The following is a 20,697-nucleotide window of genomic DNA, read 5'->3' as shown; positions in this document are numbered from 1 at the left end:
GCTCCCAGGGCAGCAGCTCCCAGCCGTTGCCAGCACCTTGTGCTGGGCCCAGGAGGGATGCTATATTTGGCCTGGCACAGCAGTGCTGCTGAAACCCGACGCGGCCGCGCTGTGCGGGGCAGACAGCTGGAGCCAATGGGGCTGGCTTGTGTTGGCCAACACCGCACTGAGATGAGAACGGCCCAGAACACTCACAGCCAGCTGCCAGCAGCAGACGGACCCACGGACGCTCCATCTCTGCTGGAAGAGGAGGACGACCTTCTTGCCCACCGGACACAGCAGAGCAGGGTATGAGGGCTCACAGGGACGATTTGGGAAGGCTCAGCTCCTCCATCACTTTGCGCTGAGCTCCTGGGCTCCTCTGCAGTGGGACGCAGGATCTGCGCCGCCCAAAACCCCGCTCCCTGCCCTGCCCATCGCTGCTGGCCGCACGCAGCCAAGACAGCCAGGCTGAAGTTCAGCCCCAGGTTACACATTGCTCACCCTATCGGGGCTGTGGCACCCGGCAGCTTTAACAGAGCGCGGAGAAAAGGGAACGTTTCACTCCTGGCAGAGCGGCAGAATGAAGCGGCCCGAGGAGAATGGCATCAGCGAGGGGGCAGCTGATGGCCGCAGCAAGAAACCTCGCTGGATGCAGCGCCTGATCCCAGACAGCTTCTGGGAGGATGCTAAGAAGCTGCTGGTGCTGGCAGGGCCGCTGGTAAGGACCCAGAGAGGGGAGCAACCAAGGGCTGCCAAACATGCTGCCCTCCTGTCCGAACCCGGAGGTGTCCCTCACACCCATCTCCAACCTCTGCATCTCCTCTCCTCATGCTCAGATCCTGATCCAGCTGCTGATTTTCCTGATACACCTGGTCAGCTCCATCTTCTGCGGCCACCTGGGCAAGGTCGAGCTGGCTTCTGTCACGCTGGCCATCGCGGTGAGCATGCTGTGGGGCTGGGATATGGGGATGGGTGGCTGAGACCTGCAGGCAGAGGGGACAGAGGAGACTTCAGCCTCCTTTGAACTGTTTTCACTTAAAAGCCTTAAGTACTCACTTCTCTCAGTTTGTATTCCCATTTCCAGGTTATAAATGTCACTGCCATCTCTGTAGGATACGGTCTGTCTTCAGCATGTGATACCTTGATATCGCAGGTGGGTGACATTGCCCTGGGGCCACCCACCAGGGTTTCAAGCATCACCCGGTGCTGCCGAGCTCCAGCAGCCATCCCATAACCAGGAGCACTAAAGTCCAGAGGAAACACCGAGCCCTCCCCAGGAGCAGAGCTCATGCCGTGCTCTCGCCCTCAGACTTACGGCAGCAGGAACCTGCTGCGCGTGGGGGTGATCCTGCAGCGTGCCATCATCATCCTCCTGCTCTGCTGCTTCCCCTGCTGCGCTGTGCTCATCAACATCGAGCAGCTCCTGCTGCTCATCCGCCAGGACCCCGAAGTCTCCAGGTTGGGTGGTCTGCTTTGGTGGGGTGCTGGTGGCCGTGTCCCTCGCTGACCGTGCCTCTCGTGTCCCCCAGGTTAACCCAGCTCTATGTGATGGCATTTGTCCCTGCTCTGCCGGTAAGCCCTGGCTGCTGGCCATGTGTTTTGCACCTTTCCGTCCCAGCACTGGCCCCAGCTCACGCACTTGTTTGCTTTCCAGGCGGTGTTTCTGTATAACTTGGAGACCAGGTACCTGCAGAACCAGGTGGGTCCCACACCCCATAACCACCCAGGCTCCTCTCAGCTCAGGGCTCCCCCAACCCCACACCCATACAACATCATGGAGAGCTCTTCCAGAGAGATAAATCCCTCTACCCAGTGGACTTCCATCCAATGTCCCCATCTCAGAGCTATACCTCCAATGCCAGAAGTTTCCTCTGTTGTTCTTAAAGCTGTGGGGAGGTGGGGGCTGGTGGGGTCTTCCCACGGCCATGGCAGATGGCAGCCCCCGTTCACCCCTTGTTGCAGATGATCATGTGGCCCGTGGTGCTGAGCGGGCTTATTGGCAACATTGTCAATGTGATCGCCAACTCCGTCTTCCTCTATGTGTTCCACCTGGGAATTGTGTGAGTAATGCCTGCAGAGGGAAAAATGAAACCCAAAAGTCATTTTTGGGGACACCACACCAGCAGCCACAGCCGGTGCTCCCAGGAACATCAGGTTCCAGCACCCCAAACCCGGGGAGATGTGAGCACGATGCCAACAGCCTTTCTCATTTCCTTTGCAGGGGTTCTGCCTGGGCCAACACCATTGCTCAGTATTCTCAAACCATTTTCTTGTTCCTGTACATTGTAGGCAAGAAGCTCCACGTGAAGACGTGGGGAGGTAAGGCATCTCCCTCCAGTTCCTGCTTGACGCATGCATTCGTCAATCTTCTACTGCTTCTTCTGAGTGAGCTCTGTTAGTGCTGGAGGGGAAACATTAACCCCAGCCTGGGGATGCTGTGCTGCTCCAGTGGCAGCCTGGCATGCAGGCGTTGGCAGAGCGCCGCGCAGTAACCATTAATTGGGGAGGAAGGAAGCCCTTTGTCAAGGCGTTTTAGGGTTTGGCCCCGAAGCCGGATGAGCGCAGGCGTAGGCATGAGGTTGTCCTCAGGTGCACTCATCTGGGAAGGATGAGCTGAGCGTTGCAGCTCAGCTTGTATGTGCATGCTTCGCAGCTAGAGGTCACATGGAGCCCATGAGAATTATGCCGGGGGCTCTGCTAATAGCTCCTGGGGTGATATTTGGCCAGTCTGGCTTCCATCAGGACGGACCATCTCCTCCATAGAATCATTAAGGTTGGAAAGACCAACAAGATCACATCCAACTACCAACCCATGCCTGTGACTGCTCTAGACCACGTCACTCAGTGTGACATCTTTTCTTGAACACCTCTACAGACAGTGACTCCATCACTTCCCTGGGCAGCCCGTTCCAAAGGCATCAACACACCTTCCAAGAAGAAACCTTTCCTAATATCCAACCTAATATCCAACCTCCAAACCCTCTCCTCTCTATAGGCTGGTCCAGAGAGTGCCTGCTGGAGTGGGACAGCTTCACCTCCCTAGCCATCCCCAGCATGCTCATGATGTGCATCGAGTGGTGGACCTATGAAATCGGCAGCTTCTTGATAGGTCAGCAGAAGGAGGGGGACTGCCAGGGTGAGATGGGGGCACTGTGGTTATCACAGGGGCTGAGCACCTGAACCTCCTGCCCCCAGGGCTGCTGAGTGTCGTGGAGCTGTCAGCACAGTCTGTGATCTATGAGGTGTCTGTCGTTGCCTTCATGGTAAGTGATGTGGGTTTTGGGTTCAGATCGGGCTCCCTAGAGTCAGTCCCAGCTCAGATACAGCCAAAGCTCAGCTTCACTCAGTTCCATTCTCTACATCTCCCCTCTCCGTGCTCAAGTCCTTCCTTGCTTCTCCCTCCCCTTCCTACGGAGTAGATGACCAAAATTAAGCTGATGCTCCATTGTCCCTCCTGCCACTGTCTTTACCCCCTGTTGCTGCAGATCCCCCTGGGGCTCGGCACAGCGGCCAGTGTGCAGGTGGGGAACGCTCTGGGCGCCGGTGACATCGAGGTGGCCAAGAGGTCCTCCTCCACCAGCATGCTCTGCACAGGTCAGCAGCAGTGCTCTGCCCCATTCTCTCTCTGCCCCAGGCCCCCCATTGCCATCAGGATGCACTCACCTCCTTGCTTTCCTTTCCAGGGGGTTTTTGCGTTGCTGTAGGGGCCATTTTAGCTGCCACAAAGGATGTGCTGGGATACATCTTCACCAATGAAAAGTGAGCGCCCCCAGCTCCCGCCATGGATGCTTGTTCCCAAAAAGAGACTGCTGGCTCTTTGTCTGCAGGGAGATCATCGACTTGGTGGCCTGGGTCATGCCTGTCTACGTCGTCTTCCACTTGTTTGAAGCCATGTGTGTAAGTCCCTGGGAGTGCTGCTACTTTTAGGAGGGGATCTTGGTGTTGAATGCACAAGAAGCGCTGAACCTGCAGGATGGGGCAAAGAGAAATGAGCACTGGGACATGATTTGGTGGGCATGGTGAATGGCTAACGGTTGGAGTGGATGACCTTAGAGGTGTATTCCAACCTTAATGATTCTATGAAGGGAGGCAGAGCAAGTCTTGTATTCAGAGCTGGTTCACAGCCCCAAATTCGGCCCCATCCTGCTCCCTCTCCCCGCAGTGTGCCTGTGGTGGGGTGCTCAGAGGCACAGGCAAGCAGAAATTCGGTGCCATCCTCAACGCTGTGAGCTACTATGGTGTGGGACTGCCCTTGGGAGCCGTGCTGCTCTTTGTGGCCAGGATTGGCGTCATAGGTACTGCCTCCCCCAGCCCCCATAGATGGATGCAGCTCCCTACTGCTTCTTCTGCCTGGCTCTGCAGTGCTGCTGGGGACTGCAAGCACTGGGGCACACTGGAACAGTCAGTGCACTGCTGAGTGCCCTAAATCACCCTGGGAAAGCCACTGCTGCAGCTCTGCTGGGCAGCCCCATTCCCACTTCCCTGCTGATGTCCCCATTCTTGGCTCGCTGGCCCTTCTCAGTTGGGTCTGCCTGGTGATGTTGCCCAGCTGACACCAGCACACCCCCGGCAGGGCTGTGGCTCAGCATGCTCGTCTGCGTCTCCATGCTCTGCACCTGCTTCCTCATCTACATCTGCCGCATGGACTGGAGGAAGGCAGCTGAGGAGGTAACCGTGTGTGCACCCATCCACTGGGATGGGATGGCAAAACCCAGGGCTCCGTGTTTGGGACCACGATGCTCCTTTGTGTTCTGCTTCCTCCCAGCACCTCGAGGTGCCCCTCCGTGCTAACAGCTCTGAGGTTCCCACTAGCTTTGGGGAACTGGGGGCATCCTTCACTGCGCCATTTCTGGACGCACAAAACACACATAGGCACTGCAGGTGGGGATCCCCCTCCCTGGCTGAGTCTCATTGCTCCCCCAGGCTCAGCGCCGCGCAGGAGTGACCCCGCAGCCGCCGGAGGAGGAACAGCAGCAGCAGAACGCCGCACCCCACAGCAAGGGGCCAACCCTGATGCCCCACACCGACCTCCCTGCTGCAGCGGTGCGGGGCTGCGTAGGTACGGCCGGGGCTGGGGATGACGGCTACGTGCCTGCAGCGCGCAGATCTCTGGCAGAGGCTCACGGCGACCTCTCCTCATCTCATTGCAGCGGGAGTGGATGCTCAGAACGGCGTGGTGCTCACGGGCATCACCAGGACGGATGGTGCCAACTTCCAGGAGGAGCCGCGCGGTGCGCTGCCGGGCGCTGCGCCCACCTGGGGGCTGATCCTGCGGCGGGGATTGGCGGCGGCCGCGGCCATCGCAGTGCTCGCACTCGGCGTTGTGATAAAGCTCGTGACCGGCAAACACTGACCTGCGGCGGGGCTCAGGGACTTGCTTTGGGGACCGAGGCCCCTCCTGGCGGATGGATGCGCAAAGTACAGACCGGGCTGCACCTGGACGTCCCGTAGAGTTCAAGCCTTTGGCAGCATCTCATCGGCTTCTGCTTGGGAACGGCCCCGCAGCTGCTCCGACTCCAGGAGCACGGTTCTGGGCTGCTGCACCGAGCAATGCAGGCGTCCCCTTCCTGCCCTGCTGCAGCTCTCAGCCGCCGATCGGAGCTGAGCTCACATCACTGCTCTGACAATGCCAAATAAAGAATGAACTCAACCGGGCTCGTCCTTTAGGCACTGCCCTTGGGACACCCAGATGGCTTCTGCGGTGAAACAAGGCTTTATCCAGCAAGGGTCAGGCTCCCCGTTCAGCACTATGAGGTGAAAGACGACCAGTGCACCAACAGAACATAGAAACCCCATTACAGGTGAGATTGCCAGCTGCTCAGCCCAGGCTCCCATCCATAGCACACGCTGTTGGGCTCACTGCTGGCATGAGGCAGCTTTATGCAGGGATCACGCGAGACGTGTTACACAGCCAGGCTCAGCAATGAGTGACCTTCCTCCAGCATGATTCCCCCAAGCCCAATAGCTGCTCCATGGGCTCCTCTCTGCAGTGTGGAGCAGGGACTGCTCCTTTCTGCCTGGGACGTGGCCAAAGGTTTGAGGCTGCAACAGCTCAGCAGCAGACTGAGTTTTCTGGGACTCCTTTGCTTTTACTGGGTCAGTCGGTAGAGAAGAAATTGTAGCAAAGAAGTTCAGCAATAGGAATTCAGGATGAAAATGATGGGTTATGGCTCTGCTGGGTGCAGGGAATCCTTATCATAGGGCCACTACCTGCAGAAGGACAGACAGGCTGGGTGTCCCCAGGGGGAGCAGAGCCCCACAAAGCAATGGGGTGATGGTGGGGAGTCAGGTGGGGCTCAGGAAACACAGAGCACCACTCAGCTGTATCACCACCGCCACCGCAACGCCCAACACAGCCAACACCATCAGCCCAGTGCAAAGCAAGTTACCTCAAGGCAGTTGTCTGCCAGCTGTCTCCCAGGCAGAGCAAGCAAGCACAAGCCCTGCTCCTACACAGCGCTCTCCTCCCACGAGAGGATGTTTGGCCCTGGCCCAATGCAACCTGCCCTTCACCCAGCCATTCCCTGGTGCTGTGAGCTCACAAGCATCAGATCCCAGCTTGCTGCTCTGTGTGACGGGAGGGAAGTGCTGCTCCTTCACTGCAGTGCTGCTCAGGCACTGGGGACCCTCCAACACCATTCACAGCCGAACCACTACTTGCTGCTGAAGGCGTGAAAGTGATCCCACTTGTCCCAGGAGGGCAGACCGAGTGCAGGTGGGACACACTTATGGGATGGATTGGCACAGAATAGGGGCAGAAGCAACCCAGCCACTCAGTGATCCTCCCCTGACAGCAGATCACCGCGCTGTGATCTGTGCTGCTGTGCTGGGGTGGAGGCACACGTGAAGCAGCTGCCACCTGCACACATGTGCCAAGTTCAGCCAGAGCTGGGGTGGCACAGGACAGGCAGGATTCCACAGGAGATTGCAGTGACTTACCACACCTGCTTTCTTATGTAAATTCTTAGTATTTATTTTATATTTGCAAAATAATTCATTACAAAGCCTTAGCATGTGGATTTTCACCAGACGCGAAGAAATCCCCGCTACTGCGTAGTGATCACAATTTGCTAAGAAATGCAGCCAGTCATCACTTCCAGATTTCCTTTGAAGAACATTTACAGGGCCCTCCCACCTTCAATTTCCCCACCACCATCTCCCCTGATTAGAACAGGTCCCATGTCATAACCCAGTGCAAGACCATAGCAGACCCAGAAGCTCGAACACATTGGGGTACACAGTCCCAGTAATTGCTTTCTCCTGTTCAGGGGTCTCTTGTCATTGTAAAATACAGACATGGCACTTATCTTCTTTGTAGTCTATCACATAACTGCTACAATGTGCCCCACTGCCCCCAAAAGGAGTCAGCCTGCACCACCCAACAGCTGTGGATGATTCTGGCTCACAGGGATCCAGGAATATTCCACCCCAAGTAGATGGCAAGTGGGAATCTCACCCCATTTATTCATAACCGACACTGTCAGAACAAAGCATGAGCCAGCACAGCAGCAGCACAGCCTGTCTCATACCTGTCACCAAGAATAATGCTGGCTGGAGCACAACAGAAGAGACTGACCCCAGAACTGCAGGGAAAACACTGCCAGGCCAATTACAGCCGAAACACGAGCTCCTGTTTATCAGTGGATGAAGCCAGGCAGTTTGGTGTAAGACGGGGTGTTCCTGTGTTCCTGGAAGCAGTGCTCTGGCAGGGCACAGGGTGGTGTCAGGTGCTGTATTTCTTGCTCTTCAGTTCTCCTTTTGAGAGCTCGTATCCACTGGTCCCTCTGTTTCAGTGTGGTTTGTTAGTAAGCAGGAGTCCAGGCCTCCTCATGATTAGTGCCTTCCCAAGGCTGCTCTGCGTGCTCAACAGCTCACAGAAATAACCCAGCTCAAAAGAAAAACAGGACTGAAGTAAAGAATCAGACATGAAGTGAGCGCCCAAAATATGACTTGCACACAGGTTATGGCACCTTCTCCTCTTTTCAGCAGAAAGCCATCTGTGAAAGCAAAACACAACACCACCCTCCTGTAAGGGTTTTGCTGAAATGAGACCAACTTCCTTCCTAGACCAATCTGAAGCAACTCTCCTTGCTTCCCTTGATGTCCCCAGGGTGCCACCACATCCAGCTCGTCTGCCTCCACCCCTGGGCATGCTGGTTATCTCAGACACTGTGTGAGCTGCAGGGGAAGGCGCTGCTTCCCAGTGCCAGGAGCCCCCCACGCCCCACGTCCACTGCTCTAACAATGCTTCACCCAACCTCAACCAGGTCTGCACACAGGAAAAGAGAAAGGCTCCTACCTCACTGTAACAGCAACAGCAGTGCTCTGAAACCTGCTCCTCCTTAACACACACTGAGCCAGCCCAGCCTCTGAACAGCCAGCACAACCAAGAGAGCTTTTCTCTTCAGCACAGACTGGTGATTCTGAGAAAACCCAAATGATTTCGAGATGCTGTGAGCTCCCCCCTTCACTCAGGTGTTCACCTAAACAGGGCTTGCTTCCCTAGCTGTTACTTCAAGGCCAGTCATTGGCTTTTCTACCTCCTCCTGGACTCAGCTATGCAGGCTGATTATTTCCTCCTGCTTGTTGGGCTCCTGTGCTTCTGATCACAGCTGTCTGAAAAAATGGACCACCCCCATCTGCCTCTGCAGGGAGCTTCACACAGGTGTCACCATCCAGGACAGAGAAAGAAACAGTACAGAAGGCAGGGAGATTTCTCTGAGGATATTTCTGTTCTAGGTGTCATTGGCAAGAGTGAGAAATAGATGCTGATCATTTGAGGTGGGCCAAGCATAAGTGTCAGGAGACAAAAAAAGCAGACCAGGCTCTAAGAAAGGTCTGAAATTGCAAAGAGAGGACGTGCAGAAGGTAAAACAAATTGCTCATGCACTCAAGTAGAAAGCAAAGAGCCACAGCTCACCTTTATCACCAATGCTGCCACAACACCCAACAGGGCCAACACGATCAGTCCCACACGGCCCTTGTTAAATCGCTTCAGAATAAAGAATTTGGCCCAATCCAACTTCTTCTGGCTGCTGGGAGGGTACCGGACCCTGTTTGTGCCCTCCATCTTCAGATCCTTGATCAAGCAGGAGCGGTGGTGGGAGAAGGTGTCAAAGCTGTGTTTGCCGTGGTAGGCGCCCATCCCGCTGTTCCCTGAGACACAGAGCATGGCCAGACCACACTGTGACCTCAGCTGGTCACACTTGTGGCCAACAGCAAACCAGCCACTGCTGTTCTAACAAGCAGCAAGTCAAAGTGCTTAAAGAGGAGCTCAGGTAACTTACCAACACCACCAAAGGGCAAGGTGGCGAGGAAGAAATGCATGATGACATCATTTCCAGTAACGCCCCCGCTGGAGGTTTCTGAGATAACTCTCTTGATTAACTGAAAGAAGAGAAAACAACAGCAAAAAATTACAAAGGCCCAGAAGAGACAAGCAGGACTGAGAGGGGAGCATGGGCTGCCAGGCCATAATATTAATCTTCTCTCGCTGACAACCAAGCCCTCTCCATGCAATGCTAACTGAAAAGTTGAAAAGACTAGAGCTCTTCTCTACAGCAAGATACTAAAAATACCAAAATCACGAACAGCTACATGACATGCTAATCACCAAACAGGAAATTCAGCTGTTATCCTTCTGCTTCATAATGTCATGCAAATCCAGAGCCCTTTGGCATGCACCAGGCAGCTCTGGGAACGTGAGACAAATATTGCAATCCACACAAAACAGGAGCCAATGCAGGTCCTGTGGGGAGCTGTGCCTGGGGCTGCTGCACAAAGAACCCAAGTGTGCAGAGCCAGCATTGCGGAGGAGCAGGGCCCCAATCCACCTTCTTGTCATTGGAGAAGACATAGAGGGCAAGCGGCTTCTCCCGACGGTTGATGAACTCAATGGCTTCGTCTACGTTCTTCACAGACACAATGGGCAGGACCGGCCCAAAGATCTCCTCTTCCATCACCTTGGACTCCGCAGAAACGTCCGTGAGGATGGTGGGTGCTGAGGAGGGCAGGAAATGTGCTGAGCACAGATGGGGCCAACACGGGACTGGGGGCTGCTGCCCGCTTGCCAGCCCCCCACCCTCCCCTGCCCAACACCTGGCACAGGTACCTATGAAGCAGGAGGCCTCATCGGTCTCTCCCCCATGAGCAATCTTCTGCCCTTCCAGCAGGCCCATGATCCTCTTGAAGTGATGCTTGTTGATGATCCTTTCATAATCTGGACACTTCTTCACATCCTCCCCATAGAACTCCTGCCATAGCACACAGCACAACCAGCTTAGCAGCAACATCGGGGCTGCCAGGATAGGAAATGACACCTCTGTGGTGAGAGGAACAACTGCCACAGCACGAGAGCTGCCACGCTCACCTGCAGCGTCGCCTTAATGTTCTCCACCACCTGGCTCTGGATGGACGGGTGGCACAGGATGTAGTCTGGGGCAATGCAGGTTTGCCCACAGTTCATGTACTTCCCCCACGTAATCCGCCTGCAAAAAAACAGAGAGGGGTTCTCTGCATCGTCTTTTCTACTCCCACCGCCCTGTCAGCAGCACCACTCGGGAACCTGCGGTCCCTCAGACCCCACACACATCCCTCCACCCCACTGCTCAGCCCCACAGCAGGCTGACCTGCAGGCGACGGCCAGGTCGCAGTCCGTGTCGATGTAGCAGGGGCTCTTCCCACCCAGCTCCAGGGTGACAGGTGTCAGGTGCTTGGCAGCCGCTGCCATCACGATTTTGCCCACAGCAGAGTTCCCGGTGTAAAGGATGTGATCAAACCTCTGTGTCAGCAGTTCTGTGGTCTCAGGCACTCCCCCGGTGACCACCGGGTACAGCTCCTGTACATACAAACAAGAGCCCTGCATGTACCTCGATTTAAAGCAATTAAATCAAGTGAGCAGCTGTCCATAAGGCCATGCCCTCCGCTTCTTCCAATTAAATGAAATTTTATTTACTACACTGTCCCAAAGAAACGAGAAAAAAAAAAACAGAGCTCAAGACCAGGGCTGAGTGAGGCTGAGGAGCTGCTTCCACACTTTAAGACTTGGAGCATAAATGACCAGCAGGCACTCCCTTTCCTCAGCTCTCACTCCCCACCTAGAGAAAACGCTCACTGCCTAGAAAAAACACACATGCTGGAGCTGTGCTGTCAAGAGGAAAACTCTGGGTGAAACAGTGCAACAGATACCAAACAAGAAGAAGGGAAAACACATCGGACTACCAGCACAGCAGGACATGAATGCTAAGTAAGCAGTCCGATTCACAGGAACAGCACAAACCCGTGCCTACAGGCCAGGTCCCAAAAAGAAGGTATTGCAGAGAGAAACACCTGCACAGCCCTTAATGCTATGATGAGCATCAAAAAGAGGGCCATATTGTAGCACGACTGTGAAGGCACAATAAGTTACATGAAAGCAGGAAGAATATAGCAGTGTGCTGCCTGCATCCTCTACAACCAGTTCAAATATTCCTCTCTCTCCTACCTATGTCCTTTTGGTGATAAGAGGCAAATAATTCAACTCTAACCCACAGCAGCCACATGAAACCAAGGCAGATATTTCCTCGAGGCATACAAACACCAGGCACCAAGTGTACTCACCGGGTCCAGGTACTGAGGGAGGATGTCGGCGATCAGCTGGGACGTGTGCTCACTGATCTCCGACGGCTTCACCACCACCGCATTGCCTAGGAGACACACACAGCCCTCGTGCTCCTCTCGTGCCCCCACGCAGACCCCCGTGAGGGATGCGGGCCGCGGCGGTTCCCACCTGCGGCGATGGCCCCGATCAGCGGCTGCATGATCAGCACGAAGGGGTAATTCCAGGCTCCGATCACCAGCACCACCCCCAGCGGCTCGGGGTTGACATACGCCTCGTCCCGGAGCGTCAGGAGGTTCTTTTTCACCGGTCGAGGAGCCGCCCACGACGGCAGCTTCTCCACAGTCAGGGCCAGCTCCCCCAGCACCCCCATGATCTCGTGGCTGTAGGCGTTGTGACCGCACTGCAACGGCACGGAACGGGGACGGCTGGAAAGGCGCCCAGCTCCCTCCCCCGATGGGGGAAACCTGGGTCGGAGGGAACCTTAAAGCCCGCCCGGCCCCAACCCTGCCCCCAGCACGAGCTCCGTGTCCCTCGGGGCTCGCACAGCTCTGGGCCTCCCCGCCCCGTGAGGGACAAGCGACGGTCCCGAACCCCAAACCTTGTGCAGATCCGCCCCGATGGCCGCCAGGATCTCCCGCTCCTTCTCCTGCACCATCCGCTGCAGGTTCCTCAGCTGCTGCAGCCTGAACTCCAGCGGCCGGCTCCGACCCGAGCTGAAGGCGGCTCTCGCCCGGCCCACGACCTCCGCCATCCTCCCCATCACCGCTCAGCGCTCAGTCAGGAGTCTTGGCGAAAGTTTAGAGAATTTGCCACGCTCGATATACGGAAAAGTTCCGAAGAGAAACGCGCGGCGCACAGCGGGGAGCAGCGGGCCGTGCAGGGCCCGGACGGCCCCTCAGGACCGGGGGGTTTCCCGCCCCACCGACCCCGGCCCGTCCGCGCCCCGCTCACCTCAGCGCGGCCGCTTCCGCCTTCCGGTCACGTGACAGCGCCACGCACCACCTCCCAGCTGATGGAGCGGGGGGCGCGCGGGGGAAAGGAGAAAGAAGAGCGAAAATAGGAACGAACCGGACCCGAAAAAGACGAACGGAGCAGAGCGATGCCGGCGCCGTACCTCGGGTCTCACCGTGAGGGTTTGCTGCCTTCGCTTCTGTCCGGCAGCAGCAGCGCAGCCGGCTGTGCTTGGGGTGCGGACTGAGCTCTCGGTGCGCCGGACCGGGGGGCAAATTCCAACCGCGCTCCCTTATCGGAGCAGGGCAGCGCCGCGGGGCGGCCTTCACCTCCCTGCTCTGCTGCCCTGGTGTAGAACAGCGCACGGTGACGCGGACAGCCAGGTTAAGCCCAGTACAGCACTCGTGTGGGAAACGCGAGGCAGAAAGGGAAGGGAATTGAGACGAGGCTGGGTTTATTCCAGTTAATTGGTCCTGCCTCAACTTGTTCCTCTGAGAAACGCAAGGGGATTTATTTGGAAATGATGTTCCCATTTCAGACCCAGCAGCTCCACAAGCCGCGTATCTGACACGCCTACAGGGGCCACAGTGCAAATGCTGCTCAGCCAAACCCATGCCCAGCTGAACCCGCAGCCGCTCCCTTCTGCAGCCTCCCCCGATGCCGGTTGGCTCCGCAAACAGCGCTGCTGTAGCCCATCCAGCACGGGGACGTTGCACAAGCTATTGCACAAATCTCAGCTGTAAACAGTCTGCCGGGGAAAGGAATGACAAGAGCATCTGGCAATACTTGCGTGCAGGAGGCATTATGTGGGAGAAAAACAGGCTGAGCTCCATGGAGCCCTCGCACTGATACATGTAAAGGAGCTGGGTTTGCACTCACAAGGACACAAGCAGGGAAAGTGGGAACTTTCCCTATAGGAGAATCACCTGATGGAAACATGCTTGCCTTGCTCCTGTTAGCATCCCTGCACAGAGGTGAGACAAACTCTGCCACATGCCACACTGTCTGAAAGTCCAACAAAAATGAGATAAGGAGTTAATGCTGCTGCAACTCGGGTAAAAGTCTTTGAACTCTCAGAGTGGGGTAATACATTGTGCCCTGGGAAGCACTGACGCAACTCACCCTCTGCAATCAGCACACCCCCAGGGGGATGCTTGCAAGATCAGGGAGGCTGTTACCTACCTCTCTTTTCCACCATGGCCGTATTCCAGTCTGCTCTTCTGCATGTAGAATTCTCACCCTCCAGCCTGAGCATTTCCATTCCACTTGGCATCAGCCGTAGCAGGCAAACGTCCCTCTTCTCATCTCATCCAGGTTTGTCTTGTGCCATGCTTTTGCAGAAACTTGGTCTTAAGGCTCCTCTGTATTGGCAGGAAAGAGCAGAAGTGTGATGCCATTCTTTAGTCCTTGCCAGGGCCATCATTTAGCCAGTTATGGTCAGAAGACAAGCTGAGAGCGTTCTCTCAGCGTTGCAAAATATCAGTCGAGCCTCCCTGGAGCAGCTGGGTGAGATGCATGGATTTCAGAGAAGCCTGAGGTCTGGAGCGAGATGGAAGAAACCCTGCAGGCAGCACCCAGCGCAACGCGTGGTCTGCAGCGCGCTCCTCACGCCTTGGAGCTGACAGCATCTTCTATTTTTATTCAGTCACTAAGAAACAATAAAGGAGGGAACTATTTATGGAGAAAGTAATTAACTCCAGAAGAATCAGAAGGTAAGCAGTGCTGGGGGCTGTCTAATCCGTAGGGCTTTATGTAAAGCAGCAGAAGACATTTTACTGAGAAACCGAAGCTTCAGACCCTCCCCCCCTCCCCTTCCTCCCTGCACTGCAGCAGCCTCCTGCTCCTTCTTCTCTCCTGGAGTCAATTATAGCAAGGCACCACGGTGATAGACTTCTACCCGCACTAGGCTTGGACAACATGTCTTTGTGCTGCTCCTTGCCCTGCTCACAAAGCACTCAGCGGAGCCTGGTGAAGAAGGAATTTCGTTTAGAAGATAAGCTATGCAGTATCTCGTTTCAAGAGTCCACAGAATGACACAGCTAATCAATAAACGTTTCATTAGCTCATGCAAGCGTGCTGACACAACCAAGCAAAGCTGGCAATGCTCAACTTCTGCTCAAATATCTGCCTAGTCCACGCACAGCTCCAAGTGTTGTACAGAAAGTGACAAAATCCTCAGCCAGAGGCACAAGACAGGCAGACATAGAAACCCAAACAGCACTCCATCAGAAAAAGCAGCTACAGAAGATTAACAACAGGGAGTAGCTTTAAGCAACCTACGAGAATAAACGCAGCTCAGTTCATTTATGGCATTGCTTGTTTGTGTAAGCTGTTGCTGATCTCACAGTTGCAAGAACAAGATACTTTCTAGTACAAAGCCATGGTCTGTGGGCTGCATTGTAGACATAGCTGGGGCGTGGAAAATGTGAAAGGGACACAAAGAAACAATGAAACTGATTGGCACAAAGACTGCAACAGGACTCAACACCACTGGCATTTAGTTTGCTTTCAGCCGGAGAGGAGGGGGGAGCCAGCAACATACAAAAGGCTTTTCAAAAGGTGTTTGTCCAAAGCAGCATTGCCAATAGTTCGTCAGACTGGGCTCCAAGTGATTCCAAGGTGTTACTAAGATATACTTCACTGATCTGCAGAAAGGAGGAGCTAAGAGTGCACCTATTAAAGAGCCAGAGTCAAGGCTGTGGCTCGAGTTGGGCAGGGAAGTGCAGGGCATCATGGGCAGTGAAAAAAGGCAGCAGCAAGCAGGGTTCAGAGCAGATGAAAGAAAAAGTCAAAGGATCACAGTTAAGAAAAAACAAACAAACAAACAAACAAAAACAGGAGAGGAAGCAGGAGTCAAAAAAGACAAGTCACAGGCCAGCCTGGCTGAATTTTAAAGCCACAGCATGATGCAAGCAGCTGCAATCAGCTTTCCTTGATCTACTTCTCCTTTCAGTGCAGTTGGGCTGCACACTGCACAGTGTTGTGACATCAGGATCACAACAATGACTGACTCTGGGCCCATAGGTGACAATGGAAATACCTTGATGATGCTGTACAAGAGCAGCAAGAGCAATGTGAGCCTCAGGACCAACAGCTCACATGAAAAACATTTCTTAAAGTAATGTATTAGCTGCAAGTTAAATTAACTGGATTTTATCCTCTCTCTCAGAAGAAGGGCTGAGAAATTCAACTGCTTCCATATGAAAAGCAGTAAATGTCAGAATCCAAATACATTTTAGATCCCTAAGTTGACATTATACACTATGGAGAAAGTGAATATGTGGAAGTACAGAAGAATATGGTGCTCCTGTGTAGATGCTAAGGTTGAACAAGGAAGGCACTGCACCAAGTATCTCCTTTCTAATTCTAGCTTCCAAGAGGCTGAAAGAAAAATACTTGGTAGAAAAAAAAGCACTTGCTGTTCAGTATGGAGAGCTGAAGACAGAGGGCAGCTTCAGGATCTTGGTGGAATGAGTTTATGCAGAAAGACAGGCTGTGAGCATTGGTCTCCCCATGAAGGCAGCAAGAGAACACAGCCCTTCTCATCCTGTAGTCTCATCCTGTGCACCTGTAGTCTTACTGGCAGGAATGGAAGAACGAAGCTTGAATCCTGAGGGTAGAAAGAACACCAACAGAAGACTGAGTTTTTGGGACAAGCAGCCTATCTCCCAGGCATGACTTTGCTTTGTTCCTCAATTCACGTTCAGACATATCATTAGCATTCCCTGCTGTTTTCCTAAAGCAACCGAAAACAGAACTGGGGACACCTTGTCCCAGAGCTCTCCAGACATAATGAAACACATTGCTCCATCCAGCCCCGATGGTACATCCAACTGCTGAGGCAAGAGAAGATTCAGTGATTGATTTAACACCACTGATCTTTGTCACAGAGAAACACAAACTCATTTTTACCATAGAAACACTTCTAGTGTCAGTATTTATTTTACCTTAATATACATTTATACAGGCCATAATAAAAAGGCTATTACACAACAGTTCAGTGAGTTATTACCTAATTTCAAGAATAATGCATGCAATTACAAAGGAGAGGTAGAAACACTGTATTAAAGACCTAAAAATACAAACATTATATAAACAAACACTTTCAAATTAACTGTTGGAATTTCATACAGATAAATAAGGTAAAAAGTACATTACTCTGTCAAAGAAAAGGAAACACATGGTTATCCGAACACTGAAAGAATATTTTGATGTGTAAGCCCTGTACAACTTTGTCAAATAGTTCAGACCACTGTATTTAAGAGGATTAAAATGATTTTGTCCTGGAGAATGGTTTATTCAAGTATTCGAGCAGTTGAGTAACAAAAAAGTCCCAGAAATGAATTACAGGAACCATTTCCAGAGAAGCTGATCTGCCTAAATGCTTTGCAAATCACTGTCCTGATAATCTCATGGGATGCTTGAAATGATAATGCCTATAAGGCTAAATGAAGCTTCCCACCTCTCCCTCAAAATGCACACAAAGTAATCCTGATTTTTCACACACACACACAATGTAGATACTCTACATCAATTAATCAGCATCTCAAACTCCAACATTACTTTGTTTTCGTGTGGTTCCTCGCAGAACCTCCCAGTTTACAGTATTTATTGTAATACTGCCCAAGAAACAAAACTAGAGAGTCGTTACACCCCTAGAGACTGCAGGCATTAATGCACATAATTGCATGCACAAAAGATGCAACCAAATCTATATAAAAAGCAAACAACCAGCAACTCAACATTGCTATTACTGTAAAAGTTCAGAGCAGTAGTTACTCAAGTATTAGACAAATAGGTATAAAATGGAAAGGTTCACATGAATACAAGTTTTTACAGTTTGTTTGAAAGTCTTCTAGAAGCTACATTTGAAATTCTGAAAAGAATTTTATGTACACGAAATTCAGCCAAGTCCATTGTGCCTTCTCTCTTTTATTTTTTTTTAGTATAGTTCTTCAAAAATGAATATACAGTTGCTTTAGTAAATTAGTGCAAAATAAAGTGTTTTGGAAGAAGATCTTCAAATCGTATCCACATCAGCTGAAAACCCACTGGGGATTTTGCACAGATGGAGCTCAGTTTCTTCCATTACCGTTTTCCCCCATGTAAAAGAGCTTTCTCATCATCCCTTCATATGACAAGCTGAGCCAACACGCCAGCTCAGCTACAAGCCAGCTCAGCCCCAAAAGCTTCAACCAGCTCTTGCACATGGTTAAGGTTTCCCAAATTCACTTGGCCACATCATACTGACAACTTAAAAACATTTTGACAAACGTTTGCTGGAGCCTTCTGAGGGAAACATCTGTATGTACCTGATGCAGAAGGATCCACTCTCTGCAGACCTCATGAGGAAAAAAAAACCCTGATCATTCAAGTCAAAGCACGTGTACAAGGATCAGTTTGAAATGTGAAGATGGATTCTTTTTCATCCTGTTGCTAGGAAGAAAAAAGGAGCTGCTGGATCTGTAAGGCAGGTTTTCTACAAATGTACTTTTGGAATTTCTCCTCTTTGAATAAGCTGCTGCTTCTTTGGTAGTCACCACAGAAATGTAAGAATCACTTTCCACGTGGGGCAGAACGAGGACAACAATTAAACCGTAGTGAAAAAAGTGCATTATCACTGATGTGGTCCCTTATGCTCACACCATCTGGTCCTTGGGATATTTCTACTGCTCGTATACAGCCACTGTGCTGTAGCAGAGAGCAGAAAGCCTTCGCTCAATGCTAGATTTATCTGAAAACAGAATGATAAAAAAAATAAATCACAAATTCAGTGTTATTTCATAATTCCATTTCATTTTCAATAATTCAGCTTAAACTTACACTTGTGCACATTTTCTATATCTGCAGGGTCTTGCAGTATTTTAGTCAGTCCTTCCAGCAGCAAGGCTGCCTTGTGGTATCGATATGTGATATCTTCAGTTTGCTGAAACATCTCATCTAGAGCTGCCGACTGAACCTAGAATCATTCAGAAGATTGTTACATAAATTGCTTTAGGCAAATACTGAAATGATAAATTCAAAACGGATCACATTACAGTGTCATCACAGACTATTTTTAAGCCTTAAATAAGATGATCTGCTTTTATGACAGTAAGACAACAAAACCTGAGAGAACAGAGCCCACATGCAGTATTAGCAAAGGAGATTCTGCAAAGTTGTGAAAGTACTTCTTGATCTTGTGGTTTATATGTTAGAACATACTTTGAAATTGTGACAGCATATGAATAGCTGTGCTTGTTGTATTACCTACATTCTCTTGTAAAGAAGACAAATTGTGCAAGATCACACCATTGTCAGGGTTAAGCACAACATTTGCCAGTACTTTTTGTGTGATGTCTGTATTAAAAAAAGACTTAACTCCTTTTTTAGATGAAGTATTCTCTAAACTCACTGCATCTGCTTCATGGCAGGTAGAAAGTTTCTTGATCACAAACACACACACACACACACACACACACACACACACACACAAATCCTTTTACATGTTTGCTACTGTTTTTGCTTTGTAGGGACAAGACAAACGTTCCTTAAACTGACTTGGTAGATTGAGGAAGCTACTCCTGTTGTTTCTGTGCTTCAGTAAGCCTCACTGGATGATGCATCCACAGAGGGTACGCTTTTAGGGACTGCGTGGCTTTGTTTCCTAGTGTTTATGTACCAAATGTGCTGATGTAGAGGAAAGGTCCCTGAGGAACAGAATCTGCCAGGAACTTTAGCCACAGTTAAGGGGAGGGCAAGAAGGAAAGTGAAAGACTAACAAAAATAACCACAAAGAGCAATCTGGAAACATGCATTCTATTTTCTGATTACGTCAGAGCAGCATGTGAGAAAAGGAAGCAATGCACTATTAATCTCAACATCCTATTCTTTAGGTAAAAGGAGTCACTTACCATTTCTACAGCACAACTGTAGATGAGTTTCTCTGCAGTTACACTGTTGATTTCATCAATGAACCTTTGCTTGTCCGAAAAGAAACGATTCAGCTTTTCAGTCAGTTTCTTGCACATACCAATACAGAATTTGTATCTCTCATTGAGGCTTTTCACAACTGGGAAAAAAAAATTGAAAGAAATTAATAAAAGAAATGCCCAAGCCAAAAGCATAGTTTGAGTTCAGCTCGTTTAAGCACTAGGCAAAGTTCATCTGTTTAAACTTATCACAATATTTATTTAGTCTGCCATTTCTATTAATGAAGAATATATCAAACCATTTCCTTTTCAAGTTAATAACTGTCCATTTCTTAACAGTTGCAAGCTGTGTCTTTGTTTACTACCAGAATTGTGCAACTGTACATATCCCACAGTTCTCTTGTATAGAAGAAAAACAGAAATGATGCAACTTAAGCTTTTTGAGTGATGTATCACTGAAGAAAATTCTCAAGCAAAGCACACGAGGTTATGCTGCACCAACCTTGCTTAACAGCAGTGGATGGGTTCAGTTTCCCCGATTTGACCTGTGCTTTGGCAAGATGCAGAGAAGATGCCAGTAACTGGGCTGCTTTCATATATAACACAAGCTGCTCTACTTGTCTGGAGGGAAATAAGAATAATTATGTATTAAAAAAACCCTTCCTTGAACACATTCAAACTTCAGGCAGTCTCCATTCTTTATCTTTATCCTACACAGGACTCAGCAGCAGCAGAAAAGGAAGACGTTGAAAATGCATCTCCACCTCTCCTTCCCCTCCACAAACCCCCTGTCACTGGTTGAGAGTACATCTGCTTTAATGTAGGCATTTTTAAAAGGAACACTTCTCTGCAGTGGCCGACTGCTTGAAGTCAATGCTGTACCACAAACAACTGGGTATATTTTTCTTGCAGTGTCATTTCCTATGCCCATGGAATTCTCACAGCTGTGAAAAGCAAACACACTTTGCAGGGTGTACATACTACATACCTTTTTTATTTTTCCAGGAAGAAGGCAGGAAGTGGAACTGCCCTTTCTGACCACTTCAAATTTCTCCTGTCTCTCCTTGTTTTTGAGTTTGCTTTAGGGCTGACTGGCTACACTGATTTAAGGTCAAGGTTGAACACGACTTTCCTCTTTTCAGCCTTCACTTCAGTGCAGCTGTTTCAGCCTGGTCAGCAGGACCACAGAGGGCTCAGATCTTCAAATGAGATGGTACTTGTATTTCCAGATTCAGAAGTGAACTACACTGCACC

The 20,697-nt window shown here is 51.1% G+C and overlaps 3 protein-coding genes across 3 annotated transcripts in view; 1 reads left to right on the top strand and 2 right to left on the bottom strand.

The window, feature by feature from the left end:
* Nucleotides 1-562: 562 nt before the first annotated feature.
* Nucleotides 563-5,335, top strand: LOC306954060 (multidrug and toxin extrusion protein 1-like; the record flags this gene model as incomplete). Its single annotated transcript, XM_079545116.1, has 17 exons — nucleotides 563-700; nucleotides 819-920; nucleotides 1,067-1,135; nucleotides 1,292-1,440; nucleotides 1,512-1,554; nucleotides 1,637-1,681; nucleotides 1,945-2,042; nucleotides 2,204-2,301; nucleotides 2,978-3,091; nucleotides 3,178-3,245; nucleotides 3,468-3,576; nucleotides 3,666-3,741; nucleotides 3,810-3,879; nucleotides 4,145-4,277; nucleotides 4,556-4,650; nucleotides 4,906-5,041; nucleotides 5,133-5,335. The coding sequence occupies 17 exons, from the start codon at nucleotides 563-565 to the stop codon at nucleotides 5,333-5,335; spliced, it is 1,746 nt and encodes a 581-aa protein (XP_079401242.1).
* A 2,989-nt stretch (nucleotides 5,336-8,324) lies between these two features.
* Nucleotides 8,325-12,341, bottom strand: ALDH3A2 (aldehyde dehydrogenase 3 family member A2; the record flags this gene model as incomplete). Its single annotated transcript, XM_079545188.1, has 10 exons — nucleotides 8,325-8,405; nucleotides 8,903-9,138; nucleotides 9,270-9,369; nucleotides 9,816-9,982; nucleotides 10,094-10,235; nucleotides 10,352-10,469; nucleotides 10,611-10,819; nucleotides 11,581-11,666; nucleotides 11,750-11,981; nucleotides 12,180-12,341. 10 exons carry the CDS (start codon nucleotides 12,339-12,341, stop codon nucleotides 8,325-8,327), a joined length of 1,533 nt encoding a protein of 510 aa, XP_079401314.1.
* Nucleotides 12,342-18,198: 5,857 nt separating this feature from the next.
* The window catches only part of ULK2 (unc-51 like autophagy activating kinase 2), a gene marked incomplete at both ends in the record, with an annotated part of 34,168 nt that continues 31,669 nt past the window's right edge, over nucleotides 18,199-20,697 (bottom strand). Inside the window, 4 exons of the mRNA XM_079544994.1 lie at nucleotides 18,199-18,266; nucleotides 18,356-18,491; nucleotides 19,426-19,583; nucleotides 19,946-20,064. Coding sequence (XP_079401120.1) covers nucleotides 18,199-18,266; nucleotides 18,356-18,491; nucleotides 19,426-19,583; nucleotides 19,946-20,064 — 481 coding nt within the window. The remainder of the gene's footprint in view (nucleotides 18,267-18,355; nucleotides 18,492-19,425; nucleotides 19,584-19,945; nucleotides 20,065-20,697) is intronic.

The sequence above is a fragment of the Tetrao urogallus genome (assembly GCF_951394365.1).
Source record: "Tetrao urogallus genome assembly, chromosome: 20".
NCBI lineage: Eukaryota > Metazoa > Chordata > Aves > Galliformes > Phasianidae > Tetrao > Tetrao urogallus.
The sequence above is the reverse complement of the archived record's forward strand: the minus strand, read 5'-3'. Positions and strand labels throughout refer to the sequence as shown.